General features: G+C 44.5%; 1 protein-coding gene across 2 annotated transcripts; it reads left to right on the top strand.

The window, feature by feature from the left end:
- The first annotated feature begins 1,097 nt into the window (after positions 1–1,097).
- LOC119699232 lies at positions 1,098–18,143 on the top strand. 2 transcript variants are annotated; one of them, XM_038132434.1, is made up of 23 exons: positions 1,098–1,404; positions 1,622–1,700; positions 1,837–1,929; positions 3,574–3,701; positions 5,064–5,210; positions 6,194–6,265; positions 7,676–7,843; positions 7,936–8,032; positions 8,880–9,097; positions 10,118–10,271; positions 11,101–11,309; positions 12,489–12,606; positions 13,464–13,669; positions 14,302–14,419; positions 14,492–14,658; positions 14,783–14,883; positions 14,975–15,096; positions 15,215–15,265; positions 15,360–15,543; positions 15,626–15,749; positions 16,819–16,915; positions 17,101–17,202; positions 17,729–18,143. In XM_038132434.1, exons 2-22 carry the CDS (start codon positions 1,625–1,627, stop codon positions 17,181–17,183), a joined length of 2,733 nt encoding a protein of 910 aa, XP_037988362.1. In that variant the 5' UTR covers positions 1,098–1,404; positions 1,622–1,624; the 3' UTR covers positions 17,184–17,202; positions 17,729–18,143. The 2 variants fall into 2 exon arrangements, with proteins under 2 accessions (XP_037988362.1, XP_037988361.1); XM_038132433.1 differs by having other exon boundaries at positions 1,098–1,545; positions 1,642–1,700.
- Positions 18,144–18,352: the final 209 nt, after the last annotated feature.

The following is an 18,352-nucleotide window of genomic DNA, read 5'->3' as shown; positions in this document are numbered from 1 at the left end:
TGCTACACGTCTCTTGGAAGTGGCTTATCAAAATTGGAACTCTTTGCTATCCAAATATACTGAAGTTTTCACTCAAAATTCAGAATCTCATTGTTACACCACACTCATCACTGTGGTATCTGCGTACGGCCATTTCCAGCAGAATTCCAGCTCCAGCTGGATTCAATGAAGAGTCACTCGGACACAGAGCTAACAGGGGCCAGGATCATGCAGCCAGTCCTGCGTGGGCTCATGAGAAGTTGAGGCAGAAGCTGGACTTCAGCTCCCACTGAATGAAAAAGGGTCTTGTGGCCAAAGGACATTAATTAGGAGATTGCTAAAGCCCCGGGGCTCCACTCCAGAGCACTCACACAAGATGTGTGCCACTGTTCCCTGCTGCTGTGCAAAGTGAGCGTGTCTGGCAGGGCAGTGGTGGGGGTACTCCTGCTGCTGCACAGTTCCTCTGAGAGGAAGAAGTCACACTGATTGCACTGTGTCCTGGGAGGGGATGTGCCCATTGCATTTTGTTTATCCCACAGTGGTGTGAAGTGCACGGCAAAAACAATCTGTTCTACAGCACAGCTCTGCTCATGTCTGTGAAACAAAGCAAGGTAAGAACTATTGGTCAACGGCTCAAAATAGGGGCAAAAAGGAAATTAAGCTCTGGATTGAAATGGCTAAAACGTCAACCTAAGTCTCTTGTATTCCTCACCCTGCCCTGGCTCATCCGTGCCACACAAGCTGTATTTTCAGCTGTCCAAGCCTCTCAGCCTTTCTTTCCTGGGTCACTTGCAGTCCCAGAGAAACAACTCCCATTATGAGCAAAGACTTTCTCAGGCAAGATGCTCGGCCATTTACAGACCTGCATACGGTCTGACTGATACAGAGATATTGCAGCACTTCTGAAAACAAGAGTTTTCACCAAAACGCTCTCTGATAATCAAACAAATCAAAGGGCAACCTAACTGGATCCACAAAAGCAAAATGTGCAGCTGCCAAAGTACTGCTGTTATCTCTGGCATGGCTGGGTCACTGAGACATTTCACAGAAACAGAAATGTATTTCCTGTATAGACCAAATTAAAATACCTCTGGAGAAATGTTTCATGTGTTCTAAAGACCTGAAGTTAGAGCTACCCAACTGGCTTGTAAGGAATGAGAATACTTCGCAGGGGTTGATGGAAAGCACCAAGCACGCTCTGCTGTACTCATCACAAATAGGCTCAGCAGCAGCCTCTGACCTTGCAAATATCTGGCAGGAGGGTGCTGTGCCCTCCCAGAGAGAGAGAGAGCTGCCTCCCCTGCTGGGAGCGAGCTCTGATAACGTTGGAGGGCACTGCAGGATTCCACCCAGGTGTCCTTCCACAACAGAAGCCTCTCCTGGTCCACACACAGGGTTTGGAGAAGACAGTACGGTCTGTGAAAGGTAACCTGTACCCCTCCTCCTGGGTCTGGCCAAGTTCCACCTGCACACCCGGGTCTGCTTTACTTCACAGGGAGGAGGACTTTGCTGCCCATGCACAGGTCCCTGGGGACAGATGAAGACTGTGGGTCACTTGCTACACAGGTAACAAGACTTTGGTTACCACCTCCTTAATTTTCCATTTTGATTTTTTTTTTCTCTCTGTTCTCCCTATTATTAGTTCATGTGCTTCTACTGCAGGATCTGGCTGTTTTTCTTCCTGTTCTGGCTGGGACAAGGGAGGCGGATGGCTCCCCCAGGTTGGTGAAACATGATAAAAGCAGAGTGGGGAGAGAGGCAGGGATGAGAACTCCATTATTTTGCTCATAACATGATGTACCTCTTCTCTGCCCTGCAGTCCCACTGACTCATCAGCTCTATATGTGCTCCCACTAGGTCTTGTAGAGAGCAGTTGCCGCTCCAGAATTTTTTGGATGAAACTGAATAAACTCTTGCTCCAGGGAAAGTTCTTCCAGCTGGAAATCTATGGTGAGTTACAAGTGGCAGCCCCGAATAACATGAAGGCTGGGGAATCACCTAAGTGATCCCAGAGTGTGATCTGGATGCTGCTGCCATCTATTGATAATTGGTAACTCACCCAAGGAACCTGCAGCACGTCCTTGTCACCCTGAGCCAGTCTCTCCCACCTCAATTTGGCCACTAACCCTGCAGAGGAGTAAAGCTGGTAACTACAGCCACAGCCCCCTCTGCCCCATTCTGCTACGGTGCTGGGAAAGGAGAAAGGATGGTCTGAGGAAGAAGGACTGACATTTAGCTTTCATTCTTTCCTCTGCTGAGCCCTTACACATGTCTAGCAAGGAAAACAAAGGCAATGTTGCAGATTGGATATGTCCTGAACAGCATAATAACAACAGCAGTGTAGGCTGGGTAATACCCCGAAAACACACTCTCAATGAGGGCTGAGTGAGTGCTGCAGCAGTTAAAGGACTTTGGAGGGTATCTTTATTTCCTTTTTATTTAGCACCACAGTGGCATTTAAGTACCATGATTCAGATTGGACAAAGGGGTTCCATTTTCTGTCGAAAACAAAAATCTTCAGAACCAAAATGAAAACCAGAAAATGTTCACATCAGATTGTAAAAAGTATGTGATTTCACCCCAAACCTAATTAATTTCTCTTGAGACCAGTGCACTCTTTTCTGGGTTATGTTTTTTTTCATTTGCTTTGGAGGCAGAACTGAAAAAATCAAGTACGGAAAGGGTGTGGGCAGAAGGGATAGCATTTATGAGAGTAACCGATACTGCTGGAAAAAACAGACCAGCCTTCAGGCACAAAATGCTGTTTGTTTCTTCCAGCTCTATCAGCTGGTCTCATAAAAGCTATTCCTTCTTCTTCTAAAATTATTCCCACTTATCTCCTGAGCCTATCCTGCCTGCAGGCATCCATCTACTGAAACAGCAGTTCTAGAACTGTCCAACATATAGGCATGACAGACAAATCTGGAAATTGCAGTGGCAGCTAGTTAAACCCTATCTATTTGTACAGATTCTTGTGTCTAACCCAAGACTAAAATAGTTCCTTACTCAGAGGGCAGATTGATTAACAAAATATGCTGTTATTAATTCTGCCATCAAGAGCTGAGCACAGCCAGTCCCTGTCATGTCTCTTGTTGGCTCCCCCGTAGGCCTCACAGCACGCAGAGACAAGCAGCAAACCTGATCGATATGTAAAAGTGCCCACCCAAAACAGATCTGTGGCCACATCCTTTGAGCAGAGTGAGCAGCAGATTATCCCAACTTGATGATTTTTAGAAACAGATGGGTTTACTAGCCCATAACTCTTTTCTAGAGACCAAAATCAGGGAGGGAGAAATGTAGGTGATGCTTCGGAGAAACTCTCCTAATAGCACTTCAAAGTGGCAATGGCACAAGCTTCTGGATGCAAGGAAACAGGCATTGAAGTGCACATTATGTGTGTGAGCTTGAGTCATGCCAAACTGTCTCATGCACTCCTACACATGCCAGCACAATGTCACCAGCTCCTTAGCAGCACATGTCACTGAGAGGACCCGACCCACATGGAGAAGAGCTGTGTGAGACGGCCTCAGCACCATTCTGCCCCAGGACTTGCCTTGAGCTTTACATCCCACGTATCTTTCCCTTTTTCTGTAGATCCTTATTCTGGCCCTGTTCTGCTGGATGAGAAATTAGCATCTCGCTGTGGCTATGTCCTGTCAGAAGACGTGTGGGGCAATCCCGTCTTCCGTGCCTCAGTGCTCGGCTGTCACGTGGCCAATGAGGTGAGGCCCAGACACGGGCTTGGAAGCAGCTCAGGCAGCACATCTTCTCCAAAAACACAAGGCTGAGATAGTATATGGCATTCTAATGGCATGTTTTGAGAATACTGAACTCAAGGAACTAGTGTTGGGAGCGTCGTGTGGAAATGAATAGGCAATGGCTCTCTGCTGTGAGGTTTGTTCAGTGTGACTGACATGGGATTTCCTCTCTCCATGGAATGACACTTATCCTAATGCTGCTGAGTAGCTGCCAGTTCTCAAGCATATCCTTGTAGCTGCTGATTTGCCAGAGAGTTTCTTGAAAGCCTCTCTGGAAAGAAGTAGGCATCTGCTTGAAAAAAGCAATGTTTGCAGTGTGATTCTGGCAGATCATTTCCTGGCTTAATTTGTGTGGTAATGCGCCTGTTAACACATGCCTAGGAACGTAGATCACACGCATCTATTAGACCCAGATTTGCCTCACGTAACTTTAGCCATCTAAAAGATAATGTCTAGTCTAAACCAGTTGTTTACTCTTCCACAATAGTCAATGGAGAGAAGCAGGCATCTCCAGAAGGTGATTCACCCCTTCCAAAAATATGTGTAAAAGTGTAGCCTGGATTTCTAATTTCTAAATGTTAGTTGAGATGAAATGTACCTAAAACCAGAACAAATCGGAGTAGAAACTTCATTGCTTGTCCATGTTTAGTCTGGTTGGTCTTGGAAGCCCCACAGAAAAAATATGGTAAAACTTTATAGGCAAAGTTAGCTAACAAGAACCGGGGTGTACAGTGTGCTGTGCAATGACCTGGATTTCCAGGCTGGAAATTTCTCTGTAAAGGTTTTGCCTTCGTCTGTAGAAAAATACACATCTATGTCAGATAGAAGGACAGGCCATGGCTTTATGTGTGCCTCCTGGAGAGCTGAAGAACCAAAATGAATTTCTTTTACTGGACTTAGTCTAGTGTTAAACATTAAATAGCATTGTAGATTAGATCTGAACTACTTAGATCAAAACAAAAGTTCCAGTACTTTATCTGTGTGGAGACACACAGAGTCACAAAGAGGAGGAACTTGAACCTCACGGTAAGGTGGGTCAGGTCTGCCCTTGACCAGCTGCTCCTTTGTAGTGTGGCAAGAACAGAGCTGAGATGGGGTCTGAGGCAAAGGCTGTGAGCACTGAGGCAATGTCCCTGGTCAGTAAAACCCTGCATACAAACCATTTCAGACAGGGTGGTATGTTGTAGGAGCTGTTACTGCAGTTCTCAAGCTGTTCTCATCATTATAAAAGACTCTCAGAAACAGAACACTGGGCTGAACACTCTCAGAAACAGAACTCCTGGAATCTTCCACACCATCTGCTGAATTGCCAGTGTTTCTTCCCAGGCAGATGAGCTGTTTTCACTGACTGTGAACATCAAGGTCTCCTCATTTGCAAGCATGAGGGCAGCTGTCACCTACACCTACCCTATGTACTGCTCCTATGCATCCTGGGCGTCAAGAGAAATTGTGTGTGAAGAAAACTACATGGAGGTAAAAACCTTCCCACAGAAGGCAAGGCTACAGCCAAGCTCCCTGCCAGGCACAGCAATCTCCACAAATTCCTGCCAGAAGCTGATTGTACCCCATGTACCAGGCATAATAGCAACCTGCTGATATTTAGCAGAGTGTGTAACTGTAGATCTGATTAGTAACACATTTACATGCCATAAATATTTTGTATGCAGTGAAACTCAGTTAACTGTACAGATGAAGTCAGGCAAGCCTCTGCAAGCAAATCAACAGAGAGGCTTAAGGCCAAGCTCTTAAGCTCATGAGAGTCCCTTTTGGTCATGAAGTGCTGCAGCATCTGTGAGAATGTCACCCTCATATCTGAAACAATAAAACCCAGAGTTTGCAGAGCTGTGTCTCTGCTGAATCACACAACTCACAGTACATACATGAGCTGCCTCCTGCCAGGCGGTGCAATTGGGCTGCTCAGGCTGCTGCCATCACCTACACACCAGTGTAGAAACGAGGCAGCAAATAAACCAAATTTCATTGCTTTCTGTGCATGCCTGCAACAGGCAGGAGAAAGAAAACATACTTCTCCTGTCAGAACTCAAGGCTGTGCAGTCATGTCTGGGTTGCAACACAACTGAACTGTGGTACAGGTGTCTTCTGACTGTCCTGTTTCCTTGCCTCACTCTGCAGCAAATGTGGGAAGGATTTAAACCACAGCACCTACCTTAGGTATTGGGCATCCTGCATTTTCAGGTGTTCAGTCTGCATGGGAAGAGAGAACCAATCCTGTTAATGCCAATAACCTGCTTCCCTACACCTCCAGTGGAGAGACCCAGGCCAACTAACTTTCATTTTAAAGCCACAAAAATTACTGCCATCAAAAACCACCATGGAAACACTTTAATTACCTCCAATGAATGCAAACTGCTAAATCCTGATAGATTCCCTATGCCTGTAATAATACTGAAGACCTGTTTGCTCCATTGCTCCCAAAGAATCTCCTGTGTCCCCAGGTGTCAGTGAAGACTGATGTCCCAGCAGTTTCAAATGACTACACCGTAGCATGGATGTCAGCACTGCCAGAGGTATGAAGGGGAGTCTTTCCTAACAGTTCCTAGCCTGCCTCTTCTCTCTGCTCTTATGAGTCATTCTTGGGGCACAGCTCCATCTCTGACAAAAAAAGGGAGATGACAAATTTGCTGTCAAGTACTGAAAACCTCTCAAGTATTTTTAGACCTCTAAGCTGCAAAAAGACATTTAGGTGGGAGAACAGAGTCATACGCTTGTTCCATTAGTGGAAACTGTGTTCAAGACAAACAAAGGTAGGTGGTTCTTCACACAATGGGTAGTGAAACTGTCAAATTCATCACCAAAAGATGTTGTGGCTGCTAAAAGCTTACTTGATCCCAAGGAAAGTCTGGAAAAGTTGACTGAAGAGAAATCCAATAAGACATACAAAATACAAAGAAGGTACAGATAGCTCAGGAGTCACTGAGATGAAAAATATTTGAGGCTGGAAAGAATGAGTGGGAAATGATGACAGGAGCATCTATCTTATGAGGACAAGCTGAGGGAGTTTGGCCTGTTTAGACTGGGTAAGACTAGGAGAGGATCTTAGTACACAAGTATCTGAAGGAAAGGTGTCAAGAGGATGGAGACAGGTTCTCCTCAGTAGTGCCCAGCAGGACAAGAGAGCAGACAGAAACTGACCCACTGGAAGTTCCACTTGAATGTGAGAAAGAATGAAACAGATTGCCCAGAGAAGGTGTGGAGTCTCATCTGGAGAAATTCAAAAGCTGCCTGGACACAATTCTGAGTACCACGCTCATGGGGAACCTGCTTAAGCAGGGAGGTTGGACTAGATGGCTTCCAGTGGCTCCTTCCAACCTTAACCATTCTGTGATTCTGTCAAATATATATGCTTGTCCCATGTTTCTCATGTCTTACTTGCTCCTGATGCCCATTTTCCTCTTGACTGTGCTCCCATATGGCCATGACTGCAGAGGACTCTATTCTAGGCCAGTACAGGCATTGGTCTCTTATCCTTGACACAATATGGCTCCACACTATAAATGGTAATCTGTCATTTGGCCTCTGGACTGCTCCAGCAATCCAGCAATCAACAGACATAGGGACAAAGAGTTTCTTAACAGCACAGATATTTTGTCCACAGTGGATTTGTTCAAGTCTATGTTTCTTCCAGGGCTGCTAGAAGAGTATCTCTAAAGATGCCTCAAAGAGTTGTAGAATTCCTTATCTTTACATATACATATATATATATATATGTATATATATATATATATATATATATATATATATATATATATATACATATTTATATCTCAAGGGTATTTCTTGCCTGAGATGAGCTCCTAGTATCATTCCATTTACTCCCACTTCTAACAGGAAAACAGGCACTACAGTATCATCACTACTCAGCTTTTTAAGAGACTTTGGTAGACGTGGAACTGATATAGCTCATCTCTCTCTTGCAGACTCAAAATGTTGCATACCAGCAATGGCAACTGATGTTTGTTTCTCCATCAGGGAGAAAGAGAATAACAGTAAGTGATGCAGTAAAACTGGGCTACAGCTTCAATAACAGCCTGTCCCGAGTGTACCTGCGGGCGCCCTACCACAGCAACGAGTCTGACATCAGCGTGGTGAGTTGCTGATCCCAGCCAGACACAAAGCTCTGCTGTTCCCACTGCCTCTGCAGAACATCAGCTCTCTTTTTCTGCCTGGGCTCAAACAGGTCAGTGGTGTAAATATGAACATGATCACTTCCACTTCCATGTACAGGCAGCGGTGGCTGCTTTTGCTGATTGACACAACTGTCTCCTGTCCTGTTGGTAAGGATCTCTTCCTTCTTCACTAAAAATAACCACCAAAGGAGGTAGCAGAAAACACAGTCTTCCCATTCTCACTAAGAGAAGAGGTTTACAAGCTTCTCTCAGAGCAACATGAGCTAAGAGTCTGTGGCTTTAGTCCTGGACAAACACGGTCCCTGCTGTGACACTACATTACTTGTGTTCCCAGTGCAGTGTCATGTCTCTGGTTTCTCACATCCCCACATTAGATGCAGGGAACTGGAAACAAGCAAAACTATAGAAGAGCCAGGGAGCCTCCCCTGGACTAATCCCACAGCCTTGGCTCTTTTTTTTTTTTCATACTATTCCATGCAAGGCATGCAGCTCTGCATCCTTGAAACTCACATAATCCTTTTCTCTGGAGAGGCAGGACTGGCCTGGGTTTTTGCAGAGAAGTGGTGGCTGCACCTGGCTCCCACAGTCATTAATAATCTCACAGAGATTATTAATGTGAACAAGTGATGAGAAAGCACAAGGTTTTAAGTTGATGAGACCTTGAAGGCAATATTTCAAGAAGGTGCAAACAGGTTGCTCTGTGCCCTCTTCCTTCTGCCAGTAAGCCATGGGACAACAGAGCAGGTAGCTGGGAGCACAGCTGCCAGTTCTTCTGAATAAATTAATGATTCACCTGAAACTGGGGATTCAGGTCTGCTTCGAGTGCCAGGGTCTCTGTGACAAAATAGCCATCATTTGGCTAATATCCTACAAGGTGTTGCATCAGGGAACACTGTAGAGACATTCTGGTGAAATGGAATCAGGGAAAGGCAGAGATAGGACTGAGTGGTAACTCCAATTGCCCCTTCTCTGGACTGTCTTTCTAACTCCACAGATGGCATCAGCTTCACCGATACCATGCTAACATGGACTGTGCCAAGAGTTGTCCCCACACTAGTGGTCCAGGAATCCACCTTTCAGTCTAAAAGCATTGTAATGGGAGTGGATGATCAAGTCATAGTGAATCCAGAGGAGATGAACTACTTACTGGAGTACAACGAGACACACATCAGAATAACCATCCCTACTGGAGCAGAAGGAGGCAAGTTACAGGTTAGTACAAATCTGTCACACACAAATACATTTGAGGGCCTATCCTGTGGATGTATCAAATCATGGTGAATGCAAATACTGATTGACTGCTGCTTAAAATTTGCAGATACAATAAATATTTGAAGATCTAGATGCTTCTTCTGTGTTTTGAAAGCACTTACTCAGAAACTAGGAATTTAAAATGACAAAACATGGTAGAAGCAAGAGGCTGCCTTTTGTTAATAATCTATAAGACATACTAATACATTAAGAGTGAAGAGATTTCTGGACATTGGAATTTAATTGTCTGTGTTGTTCAATAATGAAACTAGTCCTGGTAAACTTCTAGTCTGGCTCAATGTGTAATTTCCCTGCCAATTTCCAAGACAGCATGATTTAGCAAGGGACAGGTTCTCTGGATGTTGTTGGGGTGCAGTCACCTGCTTTGAACACAGTTTATTCCTCATCAAGATATAATTTACAGATACAGAGGCAATGTCAAAGGGAATGTTCAGTAGAACAGAAGAGAATAGTTTGGGCTGGAAGGCACTTTTAAAGACAATTTACTCCAGACTCCACTGCTATGGGCAGAAACATCTTTCCCTAGATCAGGTTGCTCAAAACTCCACCCAACTTAAACACCTAGAAAGGAGTTGGCAATATTCCTACAAGATGGTATTGGTGTGATTTTTACTTATCCCCTTCAGGAGTTCCCTATTTGTGTAACAGACAGGAGACATGACTGGTAATCCAGGAATGGCAAAAAAAAACCAAAACAAAACAAATGTGGTGACGAGCTAAACTGAATGAGGACACCCCTGATACTTCCTTATTAAGGATCACAGCAGTATCTGAGCCACACATGGACCAGACTAATGGGCCAAGCTACCAAACAAACAAGCAAAATCTCCTAGCAAAATCCATCCCAAGCTGTACTAGAATTCCATTTGCTCTTCCTAGTGTGAGAATTTTAACTATATTCAGTAAGCTCTTCATTAAGCTACTGAGAATTAAGACTTGATCACAAATTTTACCTCCTAGAGCTCCATATCTGGTGGTGTATATGGAGTCACTTACTGCATTGACCTGTTTCTGGAGCACACGTGGACGGATGCAGACTGGCAAACCACAAAGTATACAATCATCAAATCCATCACCACACCTTTCATGCCACAAATACCAACTGTTATCAACAGTAAGTCATTCCTCTTATTGACCCTTACCAGTCTTCTGCTGTGCTCCACCCAACCTGTGCCCCTCATCTACATTCACCAGAATATTCTCAACTCCTCTTACAATTTTCTAAGCAAAGTCGAGATTCAAGTATTACAGTAAAGCAAACAAACAAACAAAAAAAACCCAGCAAAAACCCTTTAGCCTTAACTTATAAGTTGCTGATAAAAATGTAAACATTCCTTTCATGTTAATGCCTGGATTTTTCCAATGAGCACTGGAATAAAGATGTTGTGATGTGGAGTTATCACACTGGGAAGAACTGTCTGAGGACAGCCGTCAGTGATGGTATTTTCTCCCCCAAACTGCCTGCATTTGATACCTTGGGAGTATACTGAAATCATTGTGCCACCCAGTGTTGCAGTCATGGTTTTTAAATTTTATTTTCCAATGCATTAAGGCACTAATGATACTTGGAATTGTCTAGATAAGTGATATAAAAAGAAAAATGAGCCTCTTATCATACATTATGATAATTTTTTCAAATTTTATGTGACTGAACTAGATTCTAGATTTCTTCAAAGGTATTGCACATCATAGTGCACCTCTAGAAAGTCACTGAACCCACTTTCTATAAAGTTCTATGTATTTGTTGTTAATCCCCTGCAGCTTGAAGCAATTCTCATGTACTCAGAGTATTTCAGATCTGACTAGAACACAAACACTCATTAATCAGAGCCATTAAAGAGATGGCTGTTGGCTAAGTTTCCTGGAATTTGAATGGGAGGCCACCCCAACCGTCTTCCCTATTTGATCCACATCAGCAGTAATTTGATGCTCTCTCCCTGCAGACACTGTGCCAGAGGAACGGCTATTTAATGTTGCATTTGGACACTTTCTTCCCGATGTCTCTCTGGTGGCAATCACAGTAGGAAATGTGCCATTTTCCCTGAGGGAAGCACAGCACCACGGCTTCAAGATTTATGAAACTCCCTTTTCTAATGGAACAAAAGCGTTTATCCTGGAAGTCTCTTTTGATGATCCATATGTTCTGAAAGAGGTAGGATACAGCAGGTCACTTCAGCAGCAGAGTGGAGGAGGTGGGGCAGTCCCTTTGCAGAGCAGGGTCCAGCTTTTATTAACCAGCCACAGTTCCTTCATCATAAAGATGTCAATGAGTCTGAGATCATCTGAGTTAAGATTAGAGGCTTTTATGTCCCCACCTTGCTCTCTACAGATCTCTAGGAGATCGGTATCAAGTGTAATTAGGTGGGATGAAATGTGACTTCCAGTAGTGCATGGCTAATGTCCGAGTGCACACCCAGCAGGAAGAGGTTTGTCAAGTCTGTATTAGATGCTGCCCTTTGAAACAGGAGCGTCTTGGAAAAATAAATCAATTGTTGCAATGCTGGCAAACACCAATTTCAAAAATCTGTTTGAATGCTGGCACAGGCCATGCCCCGTGCGAGCATGCTACGGGCAGGCTCAGGGTACTCTAAATGTAATTTTGTTAAGCTTCAGACCATTTGTAATCTAAATATTTGTAAAAGGTATATACTCACAGAGGGATTTCAACCTCTCATTTCAGTGAAAGGATGCATAACTGCAAGTCCTCTACCACTCTTTCAACCAAACCACGCAGGGCTGTGATGCTGTTACAAGGAACAACACTGAGAACACACAGGATTTGTGCAAATAGTTTTCAGGCTGCAGTCAAACCACAGTCAAATTGCATTAAGGATCAAAGCAAGAAATGAAAAATCCAGAAGTATTTCTTTCAGGTTGAACACCAGGTTTTGCTTTGGGAGCACTTTCAGTGAAGGAAAAGAGGATATTGATAGGGATCTCTCACAGCATCTCCTCACATCTTCTATTCAACCAATTACTTACTCTCCTGGTTTCAGCCCACACTCTGAGTAAAGAAGAATAAGGATCTGGACCTGAATCTCCCTCTATGAGCTCTTTTACCATTGGGCTACAGAGGAACCACCACTGTGTTCACTTCTGTCCTCATTTTCTGAAAAGGCACAACATTCTCCACATTTATGTTTGGCTGAAAGAGCTGCTGAATCCAGGCCAGATTTCTGAATAGCTTTAGGCCAGCTGAAGCGATGCTTTTGGAGCCTGATCTATTTGCAGGGGAGAGGAGGGTGTTGGAATAGTTACTTAGTGTTGTTCAGAACATATATGCCTGCCTATTCCGAAAGCTGCTGCAGCCTTAATCTTCTCTCTCTTTCAGTATGTGAATAGAAATGAAACAAAATACACCCTCCTGGTCAACTACACCCTTAGTGTGGGTCCGGAGATGACGCTCTACTATCACGCAACAGAGGTGGAGTGTGTGATTGCTGATATTGGTAAGCTTTCCCCTGACATTAACTGGTTTGCATCAACAGCACAGATGTCACTGAATTCAGTGAGAGCATCAGAGGAGGGTGAGAGCTTTGGGGAAAACCCCACCCCTCCACAGCTCATTGTTGGTAACAGCCAAGTTGCTGCTCCACTGATGGCAGCTCTTCTGCATACTGGCAAGACAGTCTGCCCTCGAGACACTGAGAGCAATAAAACAAGTGTGTAGAAGAAGTTGGCTTGCAAACTCAGTGAACAAGATGCCTCAGAACATGAACATACATCTACTGGCAAAACTTTCAGACATTGCTACAAGTTTCAGTTTGTCCTCAAACACAACTCTGCCTCTTCATCCAGGGCAGAACTTAACTGACTCAAAAACATTGCTCTAATCTCCAAAGACAGCATTTCTATAAAGAGAAATCATCCACTAAGAGCTGTACCTAGCAGGTTACTGAAATAGTCAGGAGGTCTGTTTGGTATTTTCTCAGATTTATTAGATTTTTGCATGCCACAAAGATGACAGTCTCCTCACTGTCCTGTTTAATCTCTGAAATAGATCTTGGTTCAGCTCAAAGAAGGCTGGTCAAAAAATGTATTTACATACATAGCTCAGCTTGCCTTACTGAAACAGGGAACAGTCATGGAAGCAAGCTGGCAGGCCACTGCTGAAGCAGGACTCCCCATCCCACCAGATGTCAGCTGGTACACCCCTTGCAACACAGCCAAGCCCTGCAGACAGTGCCAGCATGCACGTAACAGGCTGCTGGGGTTCCTTACCTGTGACAGAAATCCCTGCCTGGGCCAAACCTCACCATCAAACCTTCCTTCATTGCTAACTCTCCATCCCACGTTCTTCCCCCAGAAGTACCAGACGCAGTTGGTTCCTGTGATGAAGAAAACCTGTATCTAACCCTGCCCACTTTTGGCCTGCACCAGTACTGGGACCTGTACCTTGGTAACAAGCTCCTGAACCGGCACCTTGCCCTCACCAATGGGTACCTTGCAGCTACCAACTCCACACACCTGATCTTGCAAATACCTCTGTTTGCTGGGGGACTCGTCTATGAGGTACAGGAGCTGTTCAGCAATGCCTTTTCTAAAGCACATAGGGCTGTTTGCTCCCACAGAGTCCTACAGTCACAGGCTGTAGTGCTGTGGTATTGCACATATTGGAAAACCTCGAGAGGGAAGGACTCTGAGACAGAGCAAGTAGGATAAGAGGCACTGGACATGGACCCTTATGGTAATGCCATATATTGTGCAATCTGCAGTCCCCACTTGTCTCTAAAAGATATGCATCAAGTCTTCAAAAACAAACTTTTCAGTGTTTTTAGTAAGATGAGGCAAAATGTCCCATCTGCACTGAGCCAGAAACAATATTTCAATACAGCTTTTATGAAAGAAGCTCTTTTAAAGGAAATTTTGCAGAAAATTTAAGACATGGCAGGGGAAAATTGATGCTGTAATAATTTTAACTATTCTACAATAATCAGCCCAAATTTATCTCTGTGACAGTGACTGATAAATTCATACATGAAAACTTGTAGTTCTGCCCCCATGTTGCTTCAGGCTCGAGCCTTCACACTGATTTAACTCTTGTGATGTACTAGTATTCAAGTGGCACAAGCTGTGGAGCAGGAATTGGTACATGTGGATGATGTACAAAAGATAACAGATCTCTTCCATCTCCTCCTTCACAGGAAGTGTCCTTTCAGAAAATTAAAGCAAGGTTTGATGTTGCCCTAAGGAAAGTGAGAACTATGGAGACCTTACAGATGTTCTCCATCAGCTGCAGTTTTAATTCTTCAGCATTTATAAGTAAGTTGTGCAACTGATCAATCAATAAAAAGATTGAACTCTTGAGCTCATAACCAACTCTGCCTTTCTCAGTATGCCACCCAGATGGTACTATAATGGTATCTGCCCAAATGAAGACAATTCCTGGCATTGACATGAGTAAAACCAAGCTCAGGGACAGCTCCTGCAAGCCTAGAGAGTATAATGAAGCCCATGCCTTCTTCAAGTTCCATGTCACTACCTGTGGCACTTCAGTAAGGGTAAGTCCATGGCCAGAGCAGATACACCTGCTGGAGCTCTCTGCCTCTCCTGCATTTTCTCTTTTGGTCCCCTGCCCCAGCTCCTGAGGAGAGTCAATTTACAATGAGTTTCCCATATGCACAGTTTGAAGGTGACCACATTATTTATGAGAATGAAATCTCTTATGAGAAAGAGACTCTTCCAGGACAGAGCACACCAACAATCACTAGAGATCCAGACTACAGGTAGGAGCTGCTGCTCACTGACACTGCTCACTTCTGTACAGCTGCTGGGGAATAGATATGAACACAAAAATTGCTGTTTCTTCTGTTCTAGACTAAAAGTCTTGTGCTACTACCAAGCAAAAGAGACCCTAGTGCTTGGTGCCTTCTCCAGGGACCCAGCCACATCCCCTCCCTTTGGCTCTGGGACGATGTTTCCACGTTCAAATACTGCAGGTGTGCAATTCTCTTCCTCCATTTTTAAACCTCTCTGACTCTTTCAGTCCTAAGTTCCTTTGTTAAGACATGCCTCACTTTCACCTAAAGAACTTCACTAACATTTCCTTCTCTGCAGCTTACAGAAGGGTAAGACAAGCTCTGAATGTAGTTTCAAGAGTGTCCAAAGGTAAATCTCCTCCTATGGAAATCAGAGAATTTCCAAGTATGTTTTAGTTTAAATGATATTAAACAACAACAAAATCCCCTGGCATTTTCTCGAGATGAGTCCTTCATGGAGTTCTATGGGCCCAGCATGGCAATACTCAAACAACCCATGGAGCCTGTGTTTCTTGAGGTGGAGCTGAAGGACGAGAGCCCCAGTGTTGAGCTGTACCTGGAAAACTGCTGGGTAGCCACATCTCCAGACTTCAACAACACCCCAAGATGGAACATCACTTTGGATGGGCAAGTAGTATTAAATGTCCAATGAACTCATCAACAAAGCCCTAATTTCTATTTATATCTGTTGATCTTTCCTCTCAAATAGATGTGAGATTAATGGCAGTGAGTTTGCTGCAGAGTTCTGCCCAGTGCCTATTAGCCCCAGGGTGAGACACCCTCCTCACTTTAAAAGGCTGGCAGTAAGGACCCTGGCACAGCAACTGGAACAGGTAGGATTGAGTGAAAGGCTCACCTCTCACTCATGGACCCTATCCTGGAAATCTGGATGATGCTCTTAGTCATGTGGTTTAGTTGGAGGTAGCAAGGAGCAGGAAGTTGGACTTGATGATCCATATGAGTCCCTTCTAATCTCAGATATTCTGTGACTCTATGATTCAAGAAATAGATTTAAGCACCTCACAGACTTAAACCCTAGCCAGCCTTCAACTCAACTACCCTGACTGGTGCGCAGGTTTAATTCAGTTCTCTTCTTAAATCTCCTCTGCCACCCAATTGATTTGAGATTGGATTGGAGTAAACAAAATAATTTGGTATGTAAATATGACTTTTATAAGGTAGTTCTGGCTTTGTGTAGGCTCAAATTCATATCACTTCAGCTCAAAATGTCTAGAGCAGAAAAATCAACTTATGTGTCCCAATATCCACATGAAACTCAGGTCTGTTGTCTCCCAGCTGTCCTAGCCTGTCATCCATCTCCTCATGTGTCAGAGAAGCAAAGGCATGTGGGTTTGGTCCTAAAGTCTGAGATCCTGTTCTCCTCTAAGGACTGAGGAGAGCAGAGAAAAACCCAGGACAGTAACCTGAGGGTACTTTACTCCAGCTGAGTGAACTGCCTGTCCTGACATGTCCTGATACCAGCTGTGGTGTGTTCGCCCTGCCTGGGCAGCTCAAGTAACTGCATCGTTATTTACTCAGCCTTTCATACGCATCTCAGCTCTTGAACTTGCTAGAAATGAACATGATGCAATTCTGGCTTGTGCTGCTTCCTCAGTGTGCAGCTGCAGCAGGCACCAGATTGAGTTTCTGTCTAGTTTTGATACACTGCAGCACGTGAGGTTTTAACTTCTCCTGTCTCAGCCTCTCAGTTACCAAACTGCCCGAGGGCTTCCTTGACATCAACTTTAAATTCAAGGCAGGTTCAGCTAGAAGGTGCCACATGGAAGTGTTCAGAGAAGCATAAGTCTAATCAGATGTAGTTTCTGCAAAAGGCAAAGACAAAATAATGCTCTGCAAAGTGGGGTTTGATATGGATCAAGTTGCATTTTTTCTTTTTCTCAGGTGTATGTGCACTGTTTGGTGGCAGCGTGCTCTCCTACCAGCCCACAACCAGGCAGCACCTGCAGAGGACAGTGCAGCTCAAGCAGGGAGAGGAAGGGTAGGTTGTGGAGGAGGAAAAGAACCATTGCAATGCACCCCTGACCTGATGTTTCTCAGAGATTTAGAATTTCTGACTTTGGCATCGAAGAAATGCCTTGAGCATGGACTGTGAACATTGATGTCACCTTTAAGCATGTATGCATTCTTTAAAAACTACACAAACACACTGTGTATCATTCTCAGACTTTTCAGGTCACGCTTCTGACAGTCTCCAGGGCTATGTACTTGCTGGACCAGTATGGATTGTTGCTCCAGATCGAAGATGACACACATAAACTGAATTTGGTAAGAACACCAGGCCCTGTGTACTCACCCCGAGAGGTCACCATGCTTTGTAACACAAGCAATGCAGAGCCTGTCCTCAAGGACCTCAACAATAAAAGTTCTGGGACAAGAACAGGGAATGGACATGGTTTGCAGTCCCATGGTCTCAGCTTGAGCCCATGAGAGAGGGAAGAAGGAGAGCTCCCTGCCAAGCCAAACACAGCTGGTGTGGCTCTGGAGCAGATGCCAGCAGCAGAGCAGGGCATGCTGGACCTGGGCCATAGCAGGCAGTTTTGGAGCCAGGTATTATTTCAACAGGTTTTCAACAGGACTGCCCCCAGTCTGAGAGAAAACAGATCCAAAATTTTAGAAACAGACACAAAGGCAGTAAGGCATGCTGCCATATTCCAAATGCTTTTGAATGGTTCAAATCCTCCAAAGAGTAGGGTTTCTTCTATAGCTTCATCGACCCTTGGACAACCACAGCTGCTGAGCTGTCTGCTCCAGCATCACTCCTCACTTCAGTCTCTGTGTGTGTCTCCAACAGCACCTGAAGGCTCTGCTGTGCTGGCTGCTTTTCAAATGGTGCCACAGGAGCTACTGGACACAGGAGCTACTGCTTCCAGGAACCACCAAAACTATTTGCAAGAAGTTCAAAGACCAGATGGTGGGACAGCACTGGAAAGTTCTTGAGTCTGCTAACGGGATCAGTAAATCTTGCAACCTGTTGCCTCTCTGAAGTGGCTACAGAAGAAAACTTAGCAGAAAATGACCCAAGGCTGCAAAATAACACCTTGTGTCTCTTCCAGATGCTTAAATATGGAGCTGCAGATCACTAAAATTATTCCAGCTCTGATTATGGCTGCTTCTTGTAATACTTCATAATGTGACTGCCAATCCTCCCATCTGAATGTAAAGTGCAAATCTGAAAAGTCAAATAAAAATACAACAGAGCAATGTAAGCACAGAACATCTCTTTGCTAATGTTCAACAGTAACCATCTGCTGCACCAGCACTGGCTTCAAAGAGCCAAGCAGTCACTGCCAGCACCCCTCCAGCATGCAACACTAGGGCACACACTTCTTCCCATTAATGCAGAGCTTTGTGTGTATCATGACATCAACCTGACCTTCTGGGAAACCTGTTAGTTCCTCATTTTCCTTTCACCTTC

The sequence above is a fragment of the Motacilla alba genome, chromosome 3 (assembly GCF_015832195.1).
Source record: "Motacilla alba alba isolate MOTALB_02 chromosome 3, Motacilla_alba_V1.0_pri, whole genome shotgun sequence".
Taxonomy (NCBI): domain Eukaryota; kingdom Metazoa; phylum Chordata; class Aves; order Passeriformes; family Motacillidae; genus Motacilla; species Motacilla alba.
This window is presented reverse-complemented; position numbering and strand designations above follow the sequence as displayed.